The sequence below is a fragment of the Danio aesculapii genome, chromosome 9, assembly GCF_903798145.1.
Source record: "Danio aesculapii chromosome 9, fDanAes4.1, whole genome shotgun sequence".
NCBI classification, from domain to species: Eukaryota; Metazoa; Chordata; class Actinopteri; order Cypriniformes; family Danionidae; genus Danio; species Danio aesculapii.
The window spans coordinates 23,847,989-23,866,491 of record NC_079443.1 but is presented as its reverse complement, the minus strand read 5'-3'; the positions used below and the strand labels follow the sequence as shown (position 1 = coordinate 23,866,491).

General features: G+C 33.2%; 1 protein-coding gene across 1 annotated transcript in view; it reads right to left on the bottom strand.

Annotated features, from left to right (window-relative positions):
* The window catches only part of LOC130234898 (diacylglycerol kinase beta), a 174,646-nt gene that overhangs the window by 119,929 nt on the left and 36,214 nt on the right, over positions 1 to 18,503 (bottom strand). The window contains exons 5-15 of the mRNA XM_056465230.1: positions 18,136 to 18,198; positions 15,023 to 15,280; positions 12,468 to 12,614; positions 10,613 to 10,662; positions 8,838 to 8,912; positions 8,613 to 8,732; positions 7,533 to 7,650; positions 6,599 to 6,687; positions 4,740 to 4,856; positions 3,981 to 4,079; positions 834 to 941 (exon numbers count right to left, since the gene is read on the bottom strand). Coding sequence (XP_056321205.1) covers positions 834 to 941; positions 3,981 to 4,079; positions 4,740 to 4,856; positions 6,599 to 6,687; positions 7,533 to 7,650; positions 8,613 to 8,732; positions 8,838 to 8,912; positions 10,613 to 10,662; positions 12,468 to 12,614; positions 15,023 to 15,280; positions 18,136 to 18,198 — 1,244 coding nt within the window. The remainder of the gene's footprint in view (positions 1 to 833; positions 942 to 3,980; positions 4,080 to 4,739; positions 4,857 to 6,598; positions 6,688 to 7,532; positions 7,651 to 8,612; positions 8,733 to 8,837; positions 8,913 to 10,612; positions 10,663 to 12,467; positions 12,615 to 15,022; positions 15,281 to 18,135; positions 18,199 to 18,503) is intronic.

Genomic DNA, 18,503 nt, shown 5'->3' with positions numbered 1-18,503 from the left:
AATTAACAGCAATTTTTTGTAATTTTTTTTGTGAACTACATCTTCTAAATCTGTTATCAATTGATTAGCAGTCTTTTAATTCTATTTCAAGAGTTCACACTTAGCTGATGATTAATTATAAGCTTGTTTGGCATGCTGTCCCAGGAGAGAGCCCTGAGCTCATAAGATCCTCGAGCCCGGGGCTCCCTCCCGTTGCAAGGCGAGAAGGGAGTTTGAGCTCAGGTAGATCTCGAGAACTCCCCCGCTGTAATAACCAATGAACAGCCAGTGATTGCTCTTGAGAGATAACCATTTACTAGGAGCATGTCTATAGTGCCGGTTTGGATTAGTCAATTAACTTATGTTGCATATTTTTTGGACGGTGGGAGGAAACCGGGAAACCCGGGTGAAACCCACGTGAGCACGGGGAGAAAATGCAAACTCCGCACAGAAATGTCTGCTGGTTTGGTAAAGCATAGAACCAGAGACATTCTTGCTGTGAGGCAACAGTGCTAAGCACTGGGCCTCCGTGTCACCCATCTAGGAAGAAGGAGGAGTAGGGGTGGATGGGGGATTCTTCAAAACGAAGATAGCGGTGGTACGTAACCCAGGGTATTTGTAGTAGCTTAGGAGTCGTCTGATTGGTTTTGTCGTCTGATTGGATTGAGAATTGGATAATGCGGATCCAGCCGCTAGCAATCATAAGCACGTGATCCTCTCCAAATTTGTTTATAACTAAACTTCACTTAAATACTCCAATGACATTTAGTTGACCTGTAGTATAAAAGTTAGGTCAACAAGGGACCATCAAAATAAATTGTTATACAGATATTTTTAGTGTTCTAGGGGCTCACTTGCAGTGCCTGTCCGTCACTGGTGAACTTGAAACTCTGGCCGGTGTCCTCAGGACTGGTACTTGGCGATGATTCACCTTCACCTCTTTTGACAGCAGAATGACGGTCCTAAAGATGTAGAGACATTACAGTATACATCAACAAACAGACGAAGTACTGTAATACTCAAGTAAAACCAAGATCAAATGACAAAACAAATGTAATTTGCTAATAAGCCTGGCTTTTTTTCTCTTTAGTTTTAGAAAGCTTTATCATTATACCATATTATAGGTCACTCTACAATGTCGTTGGATTAGTTCATGTTATCAAGTTTATGCTATCATTTAATATTTCAGTATCAGTAAGATGTGCAAAACAGAGAGTAAAACATTAAAAAAATGAATGTATCACAGTTTCCATAACAACATTAAGCAGCTTTTTCAGCAACTTTTCCCCAAAATGTATAATAAGAAATGATTCAGAAGCAGTAAATCAGCACTATTTCCAAAGGATTATGAAACAATGAAGACTCTCATCACAGTTATAAATTCTTTAAAAAATAGTGTTATTTTCAAGGGATAGTTGATATCAAAATGACATTTTACTCATCATTTACTGCACCCTTAAGTGGTTGCATACTTTTTTGAGTTTCTTTTTTCTGTGGAATACAAAAGAAGTAATTTTGAAAAATGAAACCTGTAACCATTGACTTGCATAGTATGAAAAACAAATACAATAGAAGTCAATGGTTACAGATTTCCAACATTCTTCAAAATTACTTCTTTTGTATGCCACAGAAAAAAACTGAAACAGGTCGGCTGTGTAAATGATGAGAGAATCTTCTGTCTTGAACTTCTGTGTGAACTATTCCTTTAATTTAACAAAAATATTTGAAATGGATTAATTTTATCTTGCATAACATTTACTTTAAGCTGACAAAAGACATGACATTTATTCTAACAAAAAATATTTATTTACAGAAAAACTATCATAACATCCAAAATATAACTATAAAAATATCTTGTCCTGCCTGACCATATTCTACACTCCTTAATCTATACCATACCTATACAAAGCTACTGCAACAACTGCATTACATGCTATCAATAAGCAAGAGTTTATTGAGGAACGACTTTATTATCGAATATGATTTTTGCCTACTCTTGTTACCGTACAGGATGCAATATTTTATGTGCATTTCTTTTAGACGTAATAACTGTCTAGTTGTAGATTTAACAACTACACGCTTTCTAAATAAATATTTAGTCAGTAGATCAGTAAGATGTGCAAAAGTGAGAGTAAAACATATAAAAGCTTCTTCTGACTTTAGTAAAAGAATCTTTTAAAAATGTATCAATAAAAATGTAGCAGCATTTTTTAGGAACTTTTGCCCAAAATTTATAATAAGAAATTATTCATGAGCAGCAAATCAGCACCATCTCCAAAGGATCATAAAATAATCAAGATTGTAGAAATGACTGCCATCACAGTAATACATTATTTGAAAAATATTATTAATATCTTATATTATAGGGATATTTGGGATATAGGGATAGTTGATCCAATTAAATGAAATTTTACTCACCATTTACTGCAACCTTAAGTGGTTACATACCTTTTTTAGAGTTTCCTTTTTCTGTTGAACATAAAAGATACTTTGAAACATGTTAGAAACCTGTAACCATTGACTTGCATAGCATGAAAAACAAATACAATAGAAGTCAATGGTTACAGATTTCCAATATTTTTAAAAATTACTTCATTTGTGTTCGACAGAAAGAAGAAGCTCAAGCAGGTCTGTGACAAGTTAAGGTTGAGTAAATGATGAGAGAATTTTCTGCCTTGAACTTCTGTGTGAACTATTCCTTTAATTTCACAAAAATCATTTAAATGGAATAATTTTATCTTGCATATAATTTAATAATAATAATAATAATAATAATAATAATAAATTTTATTTGTATAGCACTTTTCCTACATACATGGAATTCAAAGCGCTTCACAAACAACAAACAAACAAGCATTGTAAGATGAACCAAATAAACTAAAGTATGGACAAATAAAGCAAAATAAACAACAAATATATACTCAGATAAAAGCATACATGTACAAGCATATATGCATATATCTACACAATCTCACACACAATAGTCCTTACAAATGCATATACATGCACACATTGTACATGCATAAATAAACCTACACAATATACATTTTTTGAACAGAAAGTGCAATAAAACCTATCACAATATCATTCATTCATTCATTTTCCTTCGGCTTAGTCCCATTATTATATTATACATTATATATATATAGATATTTTAGACACTTCCATACAGCTTAAAGTGACATTTAAAGGCTTAACTAATTTAATTAGGTTAGGTTAATTAGGCAAGATATTGTATAACGATGGTTTGTTCTGTATACTATTGGGGAAAAATATAGCTTAAATGGGCTAATAATTTTGACCTTAAAATGGTTTTTAAAAAATTTAAAACTGCTTTTATTCTAGCCGAAATAAAACAAATAAGACTTTCTCCAGAAGAAAAAATATTATCAGACATATTGTGAAAATTTCCTTGCTCTGTTAAATGTCATTTGGGAAATATTTGAACAAGAAACTGCTGATGATGAAACAATAAAAGTGATATTTGATTATTCATCAGGGGTCGCAACAGTGGAATGAACCGCCAACCTTCACAATATCAAAAATATAAACTATTACAATATCCAAAATATAAATAGAAAAACAGCTTGTCCTGCCTGAACATATTCTAGATTCCTTAATCTATACCACACCTAAACAAACCGACTACAAAAACTGCATTACATGCTATCAATAAGCAGGAATTAAAGGTTTATTGAGGAAATACTCTATTATTGAATGTGTTTTTTGCCTACTTATGTTACCGTACAGGAATGCAACATTTCATGTGCATTTTGTAGGCGTAGTAAATGTCTAGTTATAGATGTAAGTCGAATGTAAAAGTCAAAAGTCAGAATCTCTAAATTGTGATAGCTCATCTATAGATAAAAATTATGGCACACTTTCAAAATAAATATTTAATGATTTAAAAACATACCGGACTTCTAGCTATAGAACATGATTTGTTGTTTTGGTGTCACTGAATTTAATCATAAGTGTTCACTGGATGGGACTGAACTCACCAACACAACAGGGCAGATGTACGACGGCAGGAGTGTGTGATCTCTTAATGGACCACCGTCACACTCAGGCTTCATATTGGATGCACACTTGTTATGGAGCTGGAAAACATACAAATATAGACAAGGAGTGGTGGTGAAACACACATCAACAGATTGGAATGGACTGGATCTTTTTTGATTTTCTGTTTCATCCCTGCTAATCGGACACTAAGAAGGCATTAGATGTTAGGATCAAAGGGGACAGCAGGACCTGTACTTGATATTAGATTAGCTGCATTTCAAGAGATGAAACTGTCAAGAAAGCTGCTGGAGAAAGATGGTTCAGGGTGTGTGCAGGAGCAAATAATGTGATAATAAAAATCATTATGCAGGAGAAAGCCTTTGAAAGAGTGATAAGTGCTGGCACTTATCTTTATTACCAGGGCTCTCGTAAAACAATTCATCCATGTCCACTGAATGATGTGAAAACTTATTAAAGAGCACCACCGAGTGGCGTAAAGAAGTATTACATTTGAAAAACTAAATTAAATTATGCTTTTTTTCCCTGAAAATTAGAAATGTTCTTTTTAATAATGTATTTTTTAAAGTCTTTGCTTGAGGCGTCTTACACAAAAACATAAAGTATCATACTAAAATCATTACATTATTAAATAAAATCAACAATTGAGGGTTTCTTTGGAATGTTCTACTTCTGGGGTTGCAAGGAATATTATTATTAGTAAGTTATTATTAGTAAAACTAACGTAAGCAAATACTCACAGTGATTTGACACCAAACACAGTGAAGGCCTGTCAGACCTTGATAGCACTTGATACTGCGGTGACATTTGTCACATTTTGTTGAGGAGTTGCCCTCCATCCAAACATGCTGCATAGCCTAGAGAGAGATTAAGAAATGTATTATTTGCTGAGAATTATTTGTAGTTGCTATGCCTTCATATCATTATATCTGTCATTATTTGCGATTTACATGTAAAAACAGCATCAAGATTGACACAAAATGTTTCTAAGCTCCACACAAGATAGTGCTAAAGAAACGATAGCAATCAGTGTATGAATGTACTAAAACAAAAAGAAAGAAATCTTCACCACTATCAACCTGTGAGCCAGCACTCACTTTTAGAGATATACACCTACCTAACTTTAAATAGTAACAGTTCTTGACCCCAGTGAGCTACAAACATAAATTAGGCATCATTGGAAAGAAGACACTCAGAGATTTACTATGGTTAGAAAGTTTCATGCTAAAAATATGAAAAGTTATACATTATAAAGTAATGAGAAAAAAATTGTACTGTGTTCAATATTAGTTTTTCCATATTCAAACACAGGAAATCAATAATCTAATGGCCTAAAAAAATTACCTTGAAAGCCAAGTGCCTCAAGAGTTTATATTTCAAATTTGATGAAGATAGGATGCAAAATGAGATTTTTTTCTGAGACTTTATTGATGTCCTTCTCACCGTCAGAGGCACTTTCTCAAAAATGACTTTCCCAAACTAAAATAGTAACAGTTGCTGAATAATCTGGTCTACATTCACAGTTCATGTATCTTTGGAAAGAAGAGACTTTGGGCTTTACGATCCATCATCTAGCGTTTATAATGCTCAAAATGAAAAAAAAAAAAAAAAAGTTATAGATGCTTAATATATTTGCACCATGATTTAAAGCAGTGGATTAGGGGGGGGGGGGGGGGGGGGTTGCTTGGTGATTTCCAAAAATTTAATTACATTGAACTATTAGAATGACCTTTTTATCCATAACCTACAGATTTTATCCATAACCTACAGAAGATAGAATAGTATTTAATAGTTACATTAAAAAACAACAACATGCACATAAAAAGCCAACAGCCTTCAACTTTTTTTCTATTGGACTGCGACTTCTGCGATGTTTAGAATCAGAATCTGAATCTGAGCTTTATTGCCAGGTATGTTCACACATATGAGGAGTTTGTTTTCGTGACAGAGCTTCTATAGTGGAACAGAATTACAAAGTCACCAGTCACTGGAATTGTTGAAAAGTTTGAAAACCTCTGATTTAAAGCAGAACTAGTTTTAACCCATTTTACCCCAGTTTTGTAAGTCGATCACACATAACCATGATTAGTTATGATAATTTTTGTTGTTGTTTTTATTAAAGCATTTCGAGTGTGACTCTATCCATCTCTTGTATTTACAGTAGCTTCTACAGAGGTGTTGCAAGATCTCACTCTTTAATCATAATAATAATATTATCTTTTCCTCCTCATTCTCAGCACAAAAAAGAAACATCACACAGGATGTTCTCATAACCTTCTTGACATGTCCACAGAACATCACTTTGAGGTTAAACCAAGAGTTATGGGTCTGGGAAGTTGCCTTGGGTGAAAACTGAGCTGGGCTGTGGTTTGCAGATAAAACAATTATAAAGCAAGTCTTCTACCAATACTAGCAAACTGTGTGTTGTTAGAACTATGAGCTCTGTACTTAACAGATCCATGTGGGATTCACAGTTTCACAAAAAAAAAAAAACCTGTCATTTTGATTAAGAAAGTGTTGCTCCTCGTTGCTTCACAGAAAACATTCAACATTGAGGAAGTGTTAATTTGTAAGCATATGTTTGTGTTTTTGCACTCACATTGGTGTGTCTGCGGGACTTTGCGTAGGTGCTAATGCAAGGAGCAATGTCTTTGGACACACAGCGCTCGTGGACTGTGTACTTGCATACTGCCAAACAAAAGACAGGACTGTAAGAAATAAAGCAAGACTCGAGGCAAACTTAAAACTACACACACTCTGGATTGACACATCAGACATCAAATTTCAGAAAAGACAACTAGACATACTGAACAACTGGATAGACAGAACAAAAAGTTAGTCACAGATAGAGCGAATGATTTTTACTGTAAAACAATATACAGTGCTCAGCATATACAATATGAGTACACCCCACACAAATCTATCTTTTAACTTCATATTTTTAATAGGAAGCTATACAACATTATATTTGTGCATATACATTAGATTAGTGAGTATTGAAGCCAAATCTGGAGCTTATATAACAGAATAACTTACAATAACGATCAAAAAACTAGTACACCCAAATTTATATGTTATAGAAAAATATTAAATACAAATTAAAAAAAGAGGAAAAGTCAAGAGAAGCAAAAACATTTTTTTTCCAATATTTTACTTGAATTTAATTAGTATTATCTTTTCATTTCTAAACATGCTTGGTGACTAAAATATTATTTTAATAAGTATATCTGTTTAATAAATCTGTTTTGTGTAAATGCACCAAAATACATTGCCTATATTCACTGAGAAATAGATAAAAATATTAATTTTCAAAATGGGGTGTACTCAGTTATGCTGAGCACTGTAAATAAAAACAGATAAATGACAAAATGTCAGAGAGAATTAACAAAAAAAAAAAAAAAAAAAATAGGCAGACACAACAAAAGACAACCTAAAATAATACATACAAAATACAGGCAAATACATAGATAGAAAGATAACTAGACACATACATAGAAGTACATAGAACTATAGAAAAACAAACAGATACTCACGTGCGCAGCAAAGGCCCTGTTTTCGTACTCCTAACAACATGGTGTGGCAGTAATTACAGTAGGCTGGCTTGTTGAAATGCTTCAGTTTCCATACATGCTGCCCATCTTCCTGTACATTCTGAATGTATGAGAAAGAGAACCAGCATTAAAACCCAACATATTTATGTGTTATTTTCTCGTTATAATTCACAACTATTATACACAACAATCCTTGTAACATGTTCCATGTACTTACTATTGTAATTACAATCAAGGCCATATTTGTACTTTTTTGGCAACAAATATAAAATATTTGTTGAAAATGTACTTCGTGCCTAAAGCATTCGCTCAATGTCATAAGCTCATTTTTGGCGGAAGTAAGTGGCGTTTAGCGGCTTTTGCATCTGAACTCTTCATATGTTTGCAGATATTAAGGTAACATGCTAAGTGAACACACTTGCCCATCTGAAAAACAAAGCTAAAGTCAGTTATTCCTCTTTGAAAGTTCCATGGAGTTCCATGTTGGAATGTCTGTCTCTGATTTGGTATGAGTAACTCCGCCCACTGTCACTTTACCCAATTATATTTAGGCCTCCAGGTTGCCTTGATGAAATACAACATATTTCATTTCAGTCATGAAGGCTGCTTTAATCTATGAGTATGTGGCCAGAAATGCGACTTCTGGAGGAAAGTAGAAGCCTCAGAAATGAGACCACATTAGATGTAGAAATTAGCAAATAAGATGAAAATTTAAATGTAAACATTAGCTTTGCAGATTACATTGTAAGACTTGATTTTTAGGCACACTTAATCCTGTTGGTGTTATCAATCTGGCAACCTGCGAGTGTGTACATTGAAAAAACCCTCTCCGATATTTAAATTTTGGACTTTAAAATCTAGTTTAACCACTAGGTGTCAATCCTACACACTGCACCTTTAATTATGCATAATTACATGAATCTAACCCTAAACCTAACCTGTATTCTAACCCGAACCATACATAAGTACATGCAATCAATTCATTTTAGTAAGCAGTTAAATTAATAGTTACACTGTAACACAGACACCTTAAAACACAGTGTGACCATATTGTTTTCTTACCGTCTCCATTCCCAGCAATACCAGGAGTGGTATGGTGGTCATTCCTCCTCGAATCCACTCTTCTAATGTGACCGTCCCATCTCTGTCATAGTCAATCTCCTCCATCATCTCCTTCAGAATCTGCAGTATCACACACAATTAAAACAGGGACTATATTATATACAGTAGGTTGCACCACAATGCATAATAGGACGGCCTGGTGGTAACCGTTAAAGTGATTCATACCGGTCGCAGTTCTGTAGAGTCCCATTCTAGGTATTCTGCTACATGGACCATCTGGTTTATTATGCGGTCCAGCTCCTAAATTGAGAGGCATCAATTCTTTAGATATTATAGACTTTTCACAGACTCTCATTTTTCATTCAGCCTGATATTTGAAGCTCCCTCTAAACACCAGGTCAGAAAAGATCAATAATATTGCAAGACAATCTCTGAATCACCAAAGCCTTGTAGGATAGAAACATAAATAAATTATAAGATGATAGTAATATTACATCCTGAAGAAATTACAACACTATATAAAGTGGATCCGGTCGTAAAACCAGAATTCACTGTAAAGTGAAATGTCTCAAAATTGAGCATATTTTGGATGAATAAATTAAAAGAAGCACTGTATACCTGATCAAATTGTGATATGGACGAGTGTCTGTAAATATTAAACTGCAAAATGACAAATAGCAAATGAAGTCTGTATTTTTGGCATGTTCGTGTGAAATAACTACTTGACTTTTATTAAACATAAAAATTTACTTGAAGACATTGCGACAGAAGGATTACTATTACTATTTTAGTCAAACTCACTTCTGATTAAAATGACTGAAACTTAAAGGAGTCACACGATTTGCTACTGTTTTAATTTGAATATAAATCTAATTATATCTGAGAGGAAAATAAATGTTTCACAAAAGTTTCTCATAACAAAGTAAATGAAACTTGTATTATTGTTTTTTATAATGTTAATATTATATAAATGCTATATTGTGTATTTGTCTGATTAATTAAGATTATCTATAAAAATAAATAAGTAGATAGATAGATAAATAAATAAATAAATAGATAAATAAATAAAAAATAAATAGTTAAATTAATAAATTAATAAATAGTTAAATAAATAAATAGATAAATAGTTAAATAAATAAATGAATGAATAGTTAAATAATAAATAAATAAATAGATAGATAAATAAATAAATTAATTAATTAATAGATACATAAATAGATAAATAAATAAATAAATAAATAAATAAATAGATAAATAAATAAATAAACAAATAGTTAAATGAATGAATGAATGAATGAATGATTGAATAAATAGATAAATAAATAAATAAATAAATAAATAAATAAATAAATAAATAGTTAAATAAACAAATAATTAAAAAAATAAATTATTGAATAAATATAGATAAATAAATAAACAAAAAAATAAATGAATGAATAAATAGATAGACAAATAAATATATAGATAAATAAGTAAATAAATAGATAATTAAATAAATAAATGGATAAATAAAAAGATAAATAAATAAATAAATAAATAAATAAATAAGTGAATAAGTGAATAACTGAATAAATGAATGAACAAATAGACAAATAAATGAACAAACAAATGAATAAATAAATGAACAAATAGCTAAGTAAATAAATAAACAATTAAATAAATGAATGAATAGATAAATAAATAAAAAATGACAGAATGAATGAATAAATAAATAGATATATAGATAGATAGATAAATAAATGAATAAATAGATAAATACATAAAAAATTATGAGATAAATAAATAAATATTTAAATGAATAAATAAATGAATGAATAAATAAATGAATAAATAAATAAATAAAAACAATTTTGGTGAAATTAAAACACACTGACATAACAGAAACTACAAACCCTGTAATAGAGCTCTGCAAAATCTCACATTAAATGTGTACTGTGCATTAACTCATTGTTGTCAACAAGATCAAAACAGAGATAATATAACAGTGATGTGGGACTTACCGAACTGTCCAGCAGACCGTTGCCATCTGTGTCGTACAGCCTGAACATGACTTCAGGATGACAGAAACAAAAGATAAGACAGCGTATCTTTTTGAAGTGTTGGAAACCTTTGTGAAGTGCAGAACCCATGCTAGCCCCTGAAGCCCAGGTTATCTATGAGCACAATGAGGCAGCTAGCGAGGATTAGCTTTGAGCAGAAATAACTATCTATGCTAAAGAAAGCTTGTCAACACTAACTCCATGACACTTAAGGACAGAACTGGAGATAAGTCTTTACAGAATGAATGAGAATGATTCTAGAAGTCCCTGTCACTTACACTTTCAATGTGTTTACATCAGAAGTTAACTAAAACACAGAACTGACAAAGATGTGTGCTTTACCAATAATACATTATTTGTAAACAACATATTCATTTGATCAAACGTAAGAGACAGCCATAACGGTACAAAATATTTATATTTCACAGAAATGCTATTCTTTTGAATATTCTATACATCAAAGAACTAAAAATATTGAAACTATGTTTCCTGAGCCCCAAAATTGGTATACTACTATGCAGTGCTGGGGGTAATGCATTACAAGTAATGTTATTATGTAACTCGTGTCACTTAATACTATACATTTTTTAAGTAACGAGTAAAGTAACGCATTACTTTAAAAAAAATAAGTAATAACATTTGAGTTACTTTTTTGAAAATGTAACGCAACTTACTTTATAGTTTAAGCAATTAGCTTTAAAAAAATAAGCAGAAATAAAATGAAAGAAGTCACAATTAATTATGTAGTCAATGAGAGAATGTGTTTATTATTTTGAAGAAAAGGAAAAGGGGATTATAGTCTCAATGTACAGTGATTTTACTCAAGACAACATTGTACAAAAGTAGCAAACACATTGCTTTAAACTTTCTATAACCTGTATATACAGCATGTATAACTCTGGGGTCCTTCTCAGATAACATTATCCTAAAATATATTTTATATTTTGTTGAGTTATTTAAAGGTAAATGTAGGTGTACAGTAGGTGGTACAGCGAGTTGTTAATTGCAGAGTTCCTCTATTAAAGAAATAGAGCAAAAAAGAAAAACCAAATTCTGAAAGAGATCAAGCCTCAGACAGGTAATAAAAAGTTATGCAAATGTAACGTAAAGCACTACTTAAAAAGTAACTAAGTAACGCAACTAGTTACTTTTTTGGGGAGTAACTCAATATTGTAATGCATTACTTTCAAAAGTAACTTTCCCCAACACTGCTAGTATGACTGCTATGAATTCAAAGTTGCCATCTTGAGTAAATTACATTTAAAACATATAAAAACAGAAACAATATTGCTGCATTTTAATAAAAAAAAAAAACTGCGTTGGTGAGCTTGATTAAAAAATTGTTGCTATACTTTTGAAAGTGTGATGTAACACTGAATTTGATTTCATTAACTTGTTTGATGTGTGGTAATCAAAATAAATTATTTCACAAAGTAACAGAAATAGAATGAACTGTTCATGTATTTCAAAAATCCCAAACGGTTTAATATGCATTTCAAACACTGTGGCACTTTCAAAGCAAAAAAAATGAAATATAGTAAATGAAATGACAGCCACCAAGAATGAGAGTAGACTAATAATATGCTTTCTGTGGTTTGGAAAAATCAGGCTGGGTAACATAAATTACAAAATAATATTTTTGTTTTTTGATGGTTTTATATTGGAACTTTGGCAATGTATAAACTATTGAGGAATTATTGAGAAATGTATAAACCATCATACTTAAACTTCTGAACAAATAAATAATTGAAAATATACATTTTTAAATGATTCCTAACAAAGATTATATATTTGAATGATTTCCAATCAAACTTACACTCAAGCTTGTCCTCTGGTGTCCCTCTCTCCAGCAGGGACAAGTAGCATACAATGTCTTTAAGGAAGACCACTTGGGGCGATGGAGAGCCTTTTTGTGGAGACGGACTCCTCCGGAGGGATGTACGATTCTCAGATTGATTACGCTCTGAAAGAATGACAACCAGTCCTATTAGTAAACACAACATAAATCACATCAAAATAATTATGTGTTTTACAGGAAGCACAAATTCTTTCTCTTTGGTTAGTTTAATTTAAATTATTCATTTACTTACTTAAAATATATTATAATGACTTTTTAAAATATGCATATTTACTTCTCGGTTTTAAAAAGGTTATGAACTGAAAAATCAAAATGACAATCTTTTGATATATAATTATTATTGTACTATAAAAATCTCGTATGTTTGAACATGAAAATGTTGCACAGCACAAGTACGAGTAACTGTTTTATTAAATTGCCACTATTGTTTTGTCTGTTATTATGATGATGATTAATATTATTATGATCATTTCATGTGAGTATTTATGCATTTTTATAGCTAAATCAGAAGAGTGTACATATACAGTTGAGGCCAGAATTATTAGCCCCTTTGAATTACTAGCCCCCGTTTATTTTTTTCCTCCAATTTCTGTTGAATGGAGAGATTTTTTTCAACACATTTCTAAACATAATAGTTTTAATAACTCATCTCTAATAACTGATTTATTTTATCTTTGTCATGATGACAGTAAATAATATTTGACTAAACATTTTTCGAGACACTTCTATAAAGCTTAAAGTGACATTTAAAAGCTTAACTAGGTTAATTAGGTTAATGAGGCAGGTTAGGGTAATTAGGCAAGTTATTGTATGACGATGGTTTGTTCTGTAGACAGTCGAAAAAAAATTGCTTAAAGGGGCTAATAGTATTGACCTTAAAATAGTTAACAAATTAACTGCTTTTATTCTAGCCAAAATAAAACAAATAAGACTTTTACTAGAAGAAAAAGACATATTATCAGACATATTGTGAAAATTTCCTTGCTCTGTTAAACATCATTTGGAATATATTTAAAAAAGAAAAAAGTCAAAGGGGGGTTATAAATTCTGACTTCAAGTGTATAAAGGATGTTGGCTAACAAACAAACATGCAAAGGTTTATTTTAGCGCGAAAACAGCTGTCCTTTCCAACTTTGAAGCCTAATCTGAGGTGTGTTCTTTTATTGAAAATGGTATTTTATAATGAAAACGCTCCTCGTTCAGACTTTCTGTTTACTTTCTGTCTCTGTCCACACTATACAGCCTAAAACTCATGATACAGGACTATTCATGCTCACTGAGCATGTGCAAATTTTGCTGACATCGTTACTCTTGCTGTCTAGTAGCTGTGTAATGAAGAAACTATATGCAATAGTCCAGAAGACCAGGCAGAGAGTGATTGTGGATAGGCAAAAGTTTACCTTTTAGTCCGTCTATATCAGGGGTGCCCAAACTTTTCCCTATAACTTGATCGAGGGTTATGGGCCATATATATATATATATATATATATATATATATATATATATATATATATATATATACCAAGCCGTATATATTACATTTGCAATGGGTAATTTCCTAATTTAATCTGTAATTTTTAAAAATAACTATAAAGATGTTGCTTTAAATCCTATTAACTTATGCAGTATTTGTAACATTTAATAATGAACTTATTAAAGTAAAAAAGAAAACATTCCCATTTATAACACAATGGAGTTCAATGCGGAATACACAATTTGAGCTGCTCCTGCCTTTACATTGACTTGCTAGCAGATATCTAATGCATTGTCTTCATCTGTTAAGTGTCAGTATTTACATTTTAAAAGTCTGATTCATTTACAACATTTCAGTGCATCATTTTATTTCAGTTGGCTTTTTTGTAGCTGAACAATTAAACAAAGAAACAAAAGGTTACATTAAATTCAAAACGACAATCACTGTGAAAGGCATTCGCCCCAATCACATCTCCATCCTTCTCCCACTCTTTTCAAATAGGATGACGGGCCAAATCAAGGTTACCATTGGCCAACTTTGGCCTGCGGGCCCTAATTTGGGCATCTCTGCTCTATATTAAAACATAACACCAGTGTTTTCAAAATGCTCTGTTTTCGTGGGTCAAAGTGTGGACACCGTAACAAAACTTACGTGTTTTAAAACAAAAACACACTAGTGTAAACAGCACCTTAGAACCAAAGATTTGAACATTTTAAATATAAAAATTAGTCAATCATACAGTGGACATTAATTTATGAGTTAGTGTGTGTGTTTTTATAAGAGTGATGAGAACATGATGATTTTAAATAAAATATATAAACATAACATCAAAAGTAGATAACTGTACTAAAAGGCAGTTCGCAACACCTTTAAATTATTATTCAGATATTTTTTTTAACTTTAATTGTGAAAGGGATTCAGGATGCTCTGGCTATGCACGTACATTGTGCAACCTGTGAACAAAACCTTGCCTCTGATCAGACACCCTTGGCATGGATTACATGTGTATTAGGTGAGTGGTGAAGATCATGAGCGAGACCTGGGGAGAGGCGCGGGGAGTTGGAGGACTTGGAGAGAGCCAGAGCATTACTGCTGCTGCTGCTGCCTGCCAGGGGTTTAGGCTGTGTGCAGGGTGAGCGGTGGGGGCCTCTGGGTGTGTGGCCCCCTGTGCCTGAGCGCTGTGAGGAGGAGCGGGATGAACACGGTGATGTGGTGGCCCCTGAGCCTGGAGTGATGCCCGCCGAGCTCTCAGCTGTATGACGGCTCATCGCGCTTAGAATACTCTTCCCATTCAAACCTAGAAGAAAAAAACAAGTGCAAAAAGAGAGGAAAGTGAAGGTGATAATCTGAATTGAGACAGAAAGCAACAGAGCGTCATACAAATGCTCAAACAAAATGAAACTGGGTCTCATTCACTAACTGAGTGTAAAAAACTGTGCTTTAGCTCTACAACACAGACCATGTGTTGTAAAAATTTACTGAAATTTAATTTAAAACTAAGGAAAAATGGGCGACACAGTGGCTCAGTGGTTAGCATTGTTGCCTCACAGCAAGAAGGTCACTGGTGTAACACCACGCCAGCAGAGGGAGCCCTCGCCCGACTACTGACTCAGCTCCGCTCCCTCTGCAGTCACTTCCTGTCTGTGCTGTATTTCAGGGTAAAGGGTAAAGTCTAGATGCGAGACGCGATATGCACATCAATTATAATAGCAATTTTTATGACACTGTAAAACAATAATATTTTTACAGTACTGTGACGGTTGGGTTTAGGATTGGGGTGGGAGTAGGCGTTAAAAAATACAATTTATTAGGTAATTTAATAGATAACATAAACAATACTCGGTACAACTGCTGTTTTTACAATACTGTGACAGTTGTGTTTAGGTTCGGGGTGGGGTAGACATTATTAAAATACAATAACTGGGAATTTTAATAAATAATATAAATAATTCTCCAGAACCGTTAACTTCCGGAAGTGCGATATGTACATTAATATATCAGCATTTTTTTATGACACTGTATAACAATAATTCATATTTTACAGTACTGTGACAGTTGGGTTTAGGGTTGGGGTGGGGGTAGGCGTTACAAAAATAGAATTTATTGGGTTTTTTAATAGATAACAGAAATAATACTCGGTACAACTACTGTTTTTATGTTACTGTGACAGTTGGGTTAGCGTTAATAAAATACAATAAATAGGAAGTTTAATAAATAATAGAAATAATTCTCGTTAACTTCCGGCAGCAAACGTATCCGATCTAGCAACAACCGTATTGCAGTAAGAGCTCAGGCCATGCTTCCTGGCGAAGTATTGCCAGTCTACCTGCCTTACCAAGCGGTTTTCCAAGAGACTTTCATGACTGCCTGCCAGTGTATGACCCTGCCTGCCTTGATCAAGTACATTATCTGTCTTTGCCCTCTTGCTCTGTGTTGGACTGCTTATTGTTGCCTTGAACTTTTGCCTGCCTTCTCACCACGTCTTCTGGGTTTGCCCCTGTGTATCTTGATCTGTTTTGGACTGATTATTGTTAGTTTTATTAAACTATTTAACATAGTTTTATTATATTTTATATATTTATATCATTCATTTTCTTTTCAGTTTAGTCCCTTTATTAATCTGGGGTCGCCACAGCGGAATGAGCCACCAACTTATCTAGCATATGTTTTACACAACGGATGCCATTCCAGCTGCAACCTGCACATGTCTTTGGACTTGTGGGGGAAACCGGAGCACCCGGAGGAAGCCCACGCAAACACAGGGAGAACATGCAAACTCCACACAGAAATGCCAACTGACCCAACCGAGGCTCGAACTAGTGACCTTCTTGCTGTGAGGCAATCGTGCTACCCACTCGCCACCGCGTCGCTCTATAAATTTATATATTTAGCTTAATTATATTTTATGTCATTTATACAGCCATTTCTCCAGTCTGCAGAGTCATAAAAAGCATTCTGTTGCTTTACTTTTTCTTATCAAGATTCTTGTAACTCAAAACTCAATAACATTTACTTTACAAAATAACATTTACTTTACTTATATATGAATGTAAAAAATCTTTATAGTCCAGTTTGATTAATTTAATCCTTGCTGAATTAAAGAATTCCTTTATTTTTTTTAATAAATACACACATTCATATATTAAACCGTAAAGTTAAAACTACATTTTAACATGATAAAAATTTTAAGTTAATTGACAAAAACTTCTTAAAGTAATATTATTAAAAATATATATTTGTAGTTTTTTCTCTGGTTTTCCTACTGACATTCATGTGGCTCCCTGAGGATCTCCAGGCCTATATAAAGGACATTTATTGAGTTTCATCTGCTTTAAGTGGTATTCATCAACATTAGAATAAAATATACATTTGTGTGGATGGCTTTTATCAACTCAGGGAGCATTTTGCATGAGAAACTCTTCTGTGTACATTAATAAGTATTCATGTACACCCATTTTAATAAATGAGACCCACTGTTAAGAACTTATATTGCTTCCCAGCAAATAATTTTGTGCTTAATAGACATCGAATACACATCTAAACGTAGACAGCTTGGCTAAAACAAGGCTAAACTTCGGCTGTCATCTAAGAATAGCCCAAAACTAGACTTGTCGTCAAATAAACAGACAGACTTTATGTGTGTATGCATTCATTTCTGTTTAGTTGATGACTAGAGTAATTTTGGCCTATTCTTAGACGTCTATTCGATTTTCACTGACAGCCCAAATTTAGCCTTGTTTTAGACAAACTGTCTACGTTTAGATGTCTATTAGGCACACTTGTCTATTGTATGTCTATTGTACACTTTTCTTGGACAGTTTAATTAGTGGAAACCAGAACAGGTAGAGTAACACATGGCAGAAATATATATTATCACACAAGGTACTGAGGAGGAAGCTGATGGCGTTTAGCAAGTACTGACAAACATTGTGATCAACACCGCAGTCACACAGTGGTTGACCTGATGATACCATTGATGAAAATCACATCTATCACTGACTGCTTTGACTGACATCAACACAAATAAACCAAAAGGGCTGCCAAGACACATCAAGACGACACAAAACAACACCGGGTGAAGTTTGAACACGTTTTTAAGGGAGTCACAGCAAGTCTCTGGCCAGCAAAATCACACCACGCTTGCTGTGATACCTGTTATGGGTGCACAGGCCACTTCTGTCTGTATAGAGATGCCTGCATCAATGGACTTGGGCTCTGCAGACACAGGGGTCAAAGTAAAAAGTGAAGTGGAACAGGAGTAAAGCAAGACGGACAAAGGAAAAGGTTCCAGGCATATTCATGAGAGCAGTCAGTCAGGACAGATTAATATGACAGATTTATGACTGAATGAGTGTTTAATACTAAACTGCACCTATTATGCTTCTCTAATGATTACTTTATTGGAGATCTCTTACACAAGGCCGAGACACACCAAGTCACGGTCGGCTGTTGGGTTTCGTCAGGTCATTGGCTAGCATCGGTGTGGCTAGTTGCTCTGATTTGTTGTTGAGTAACCAATC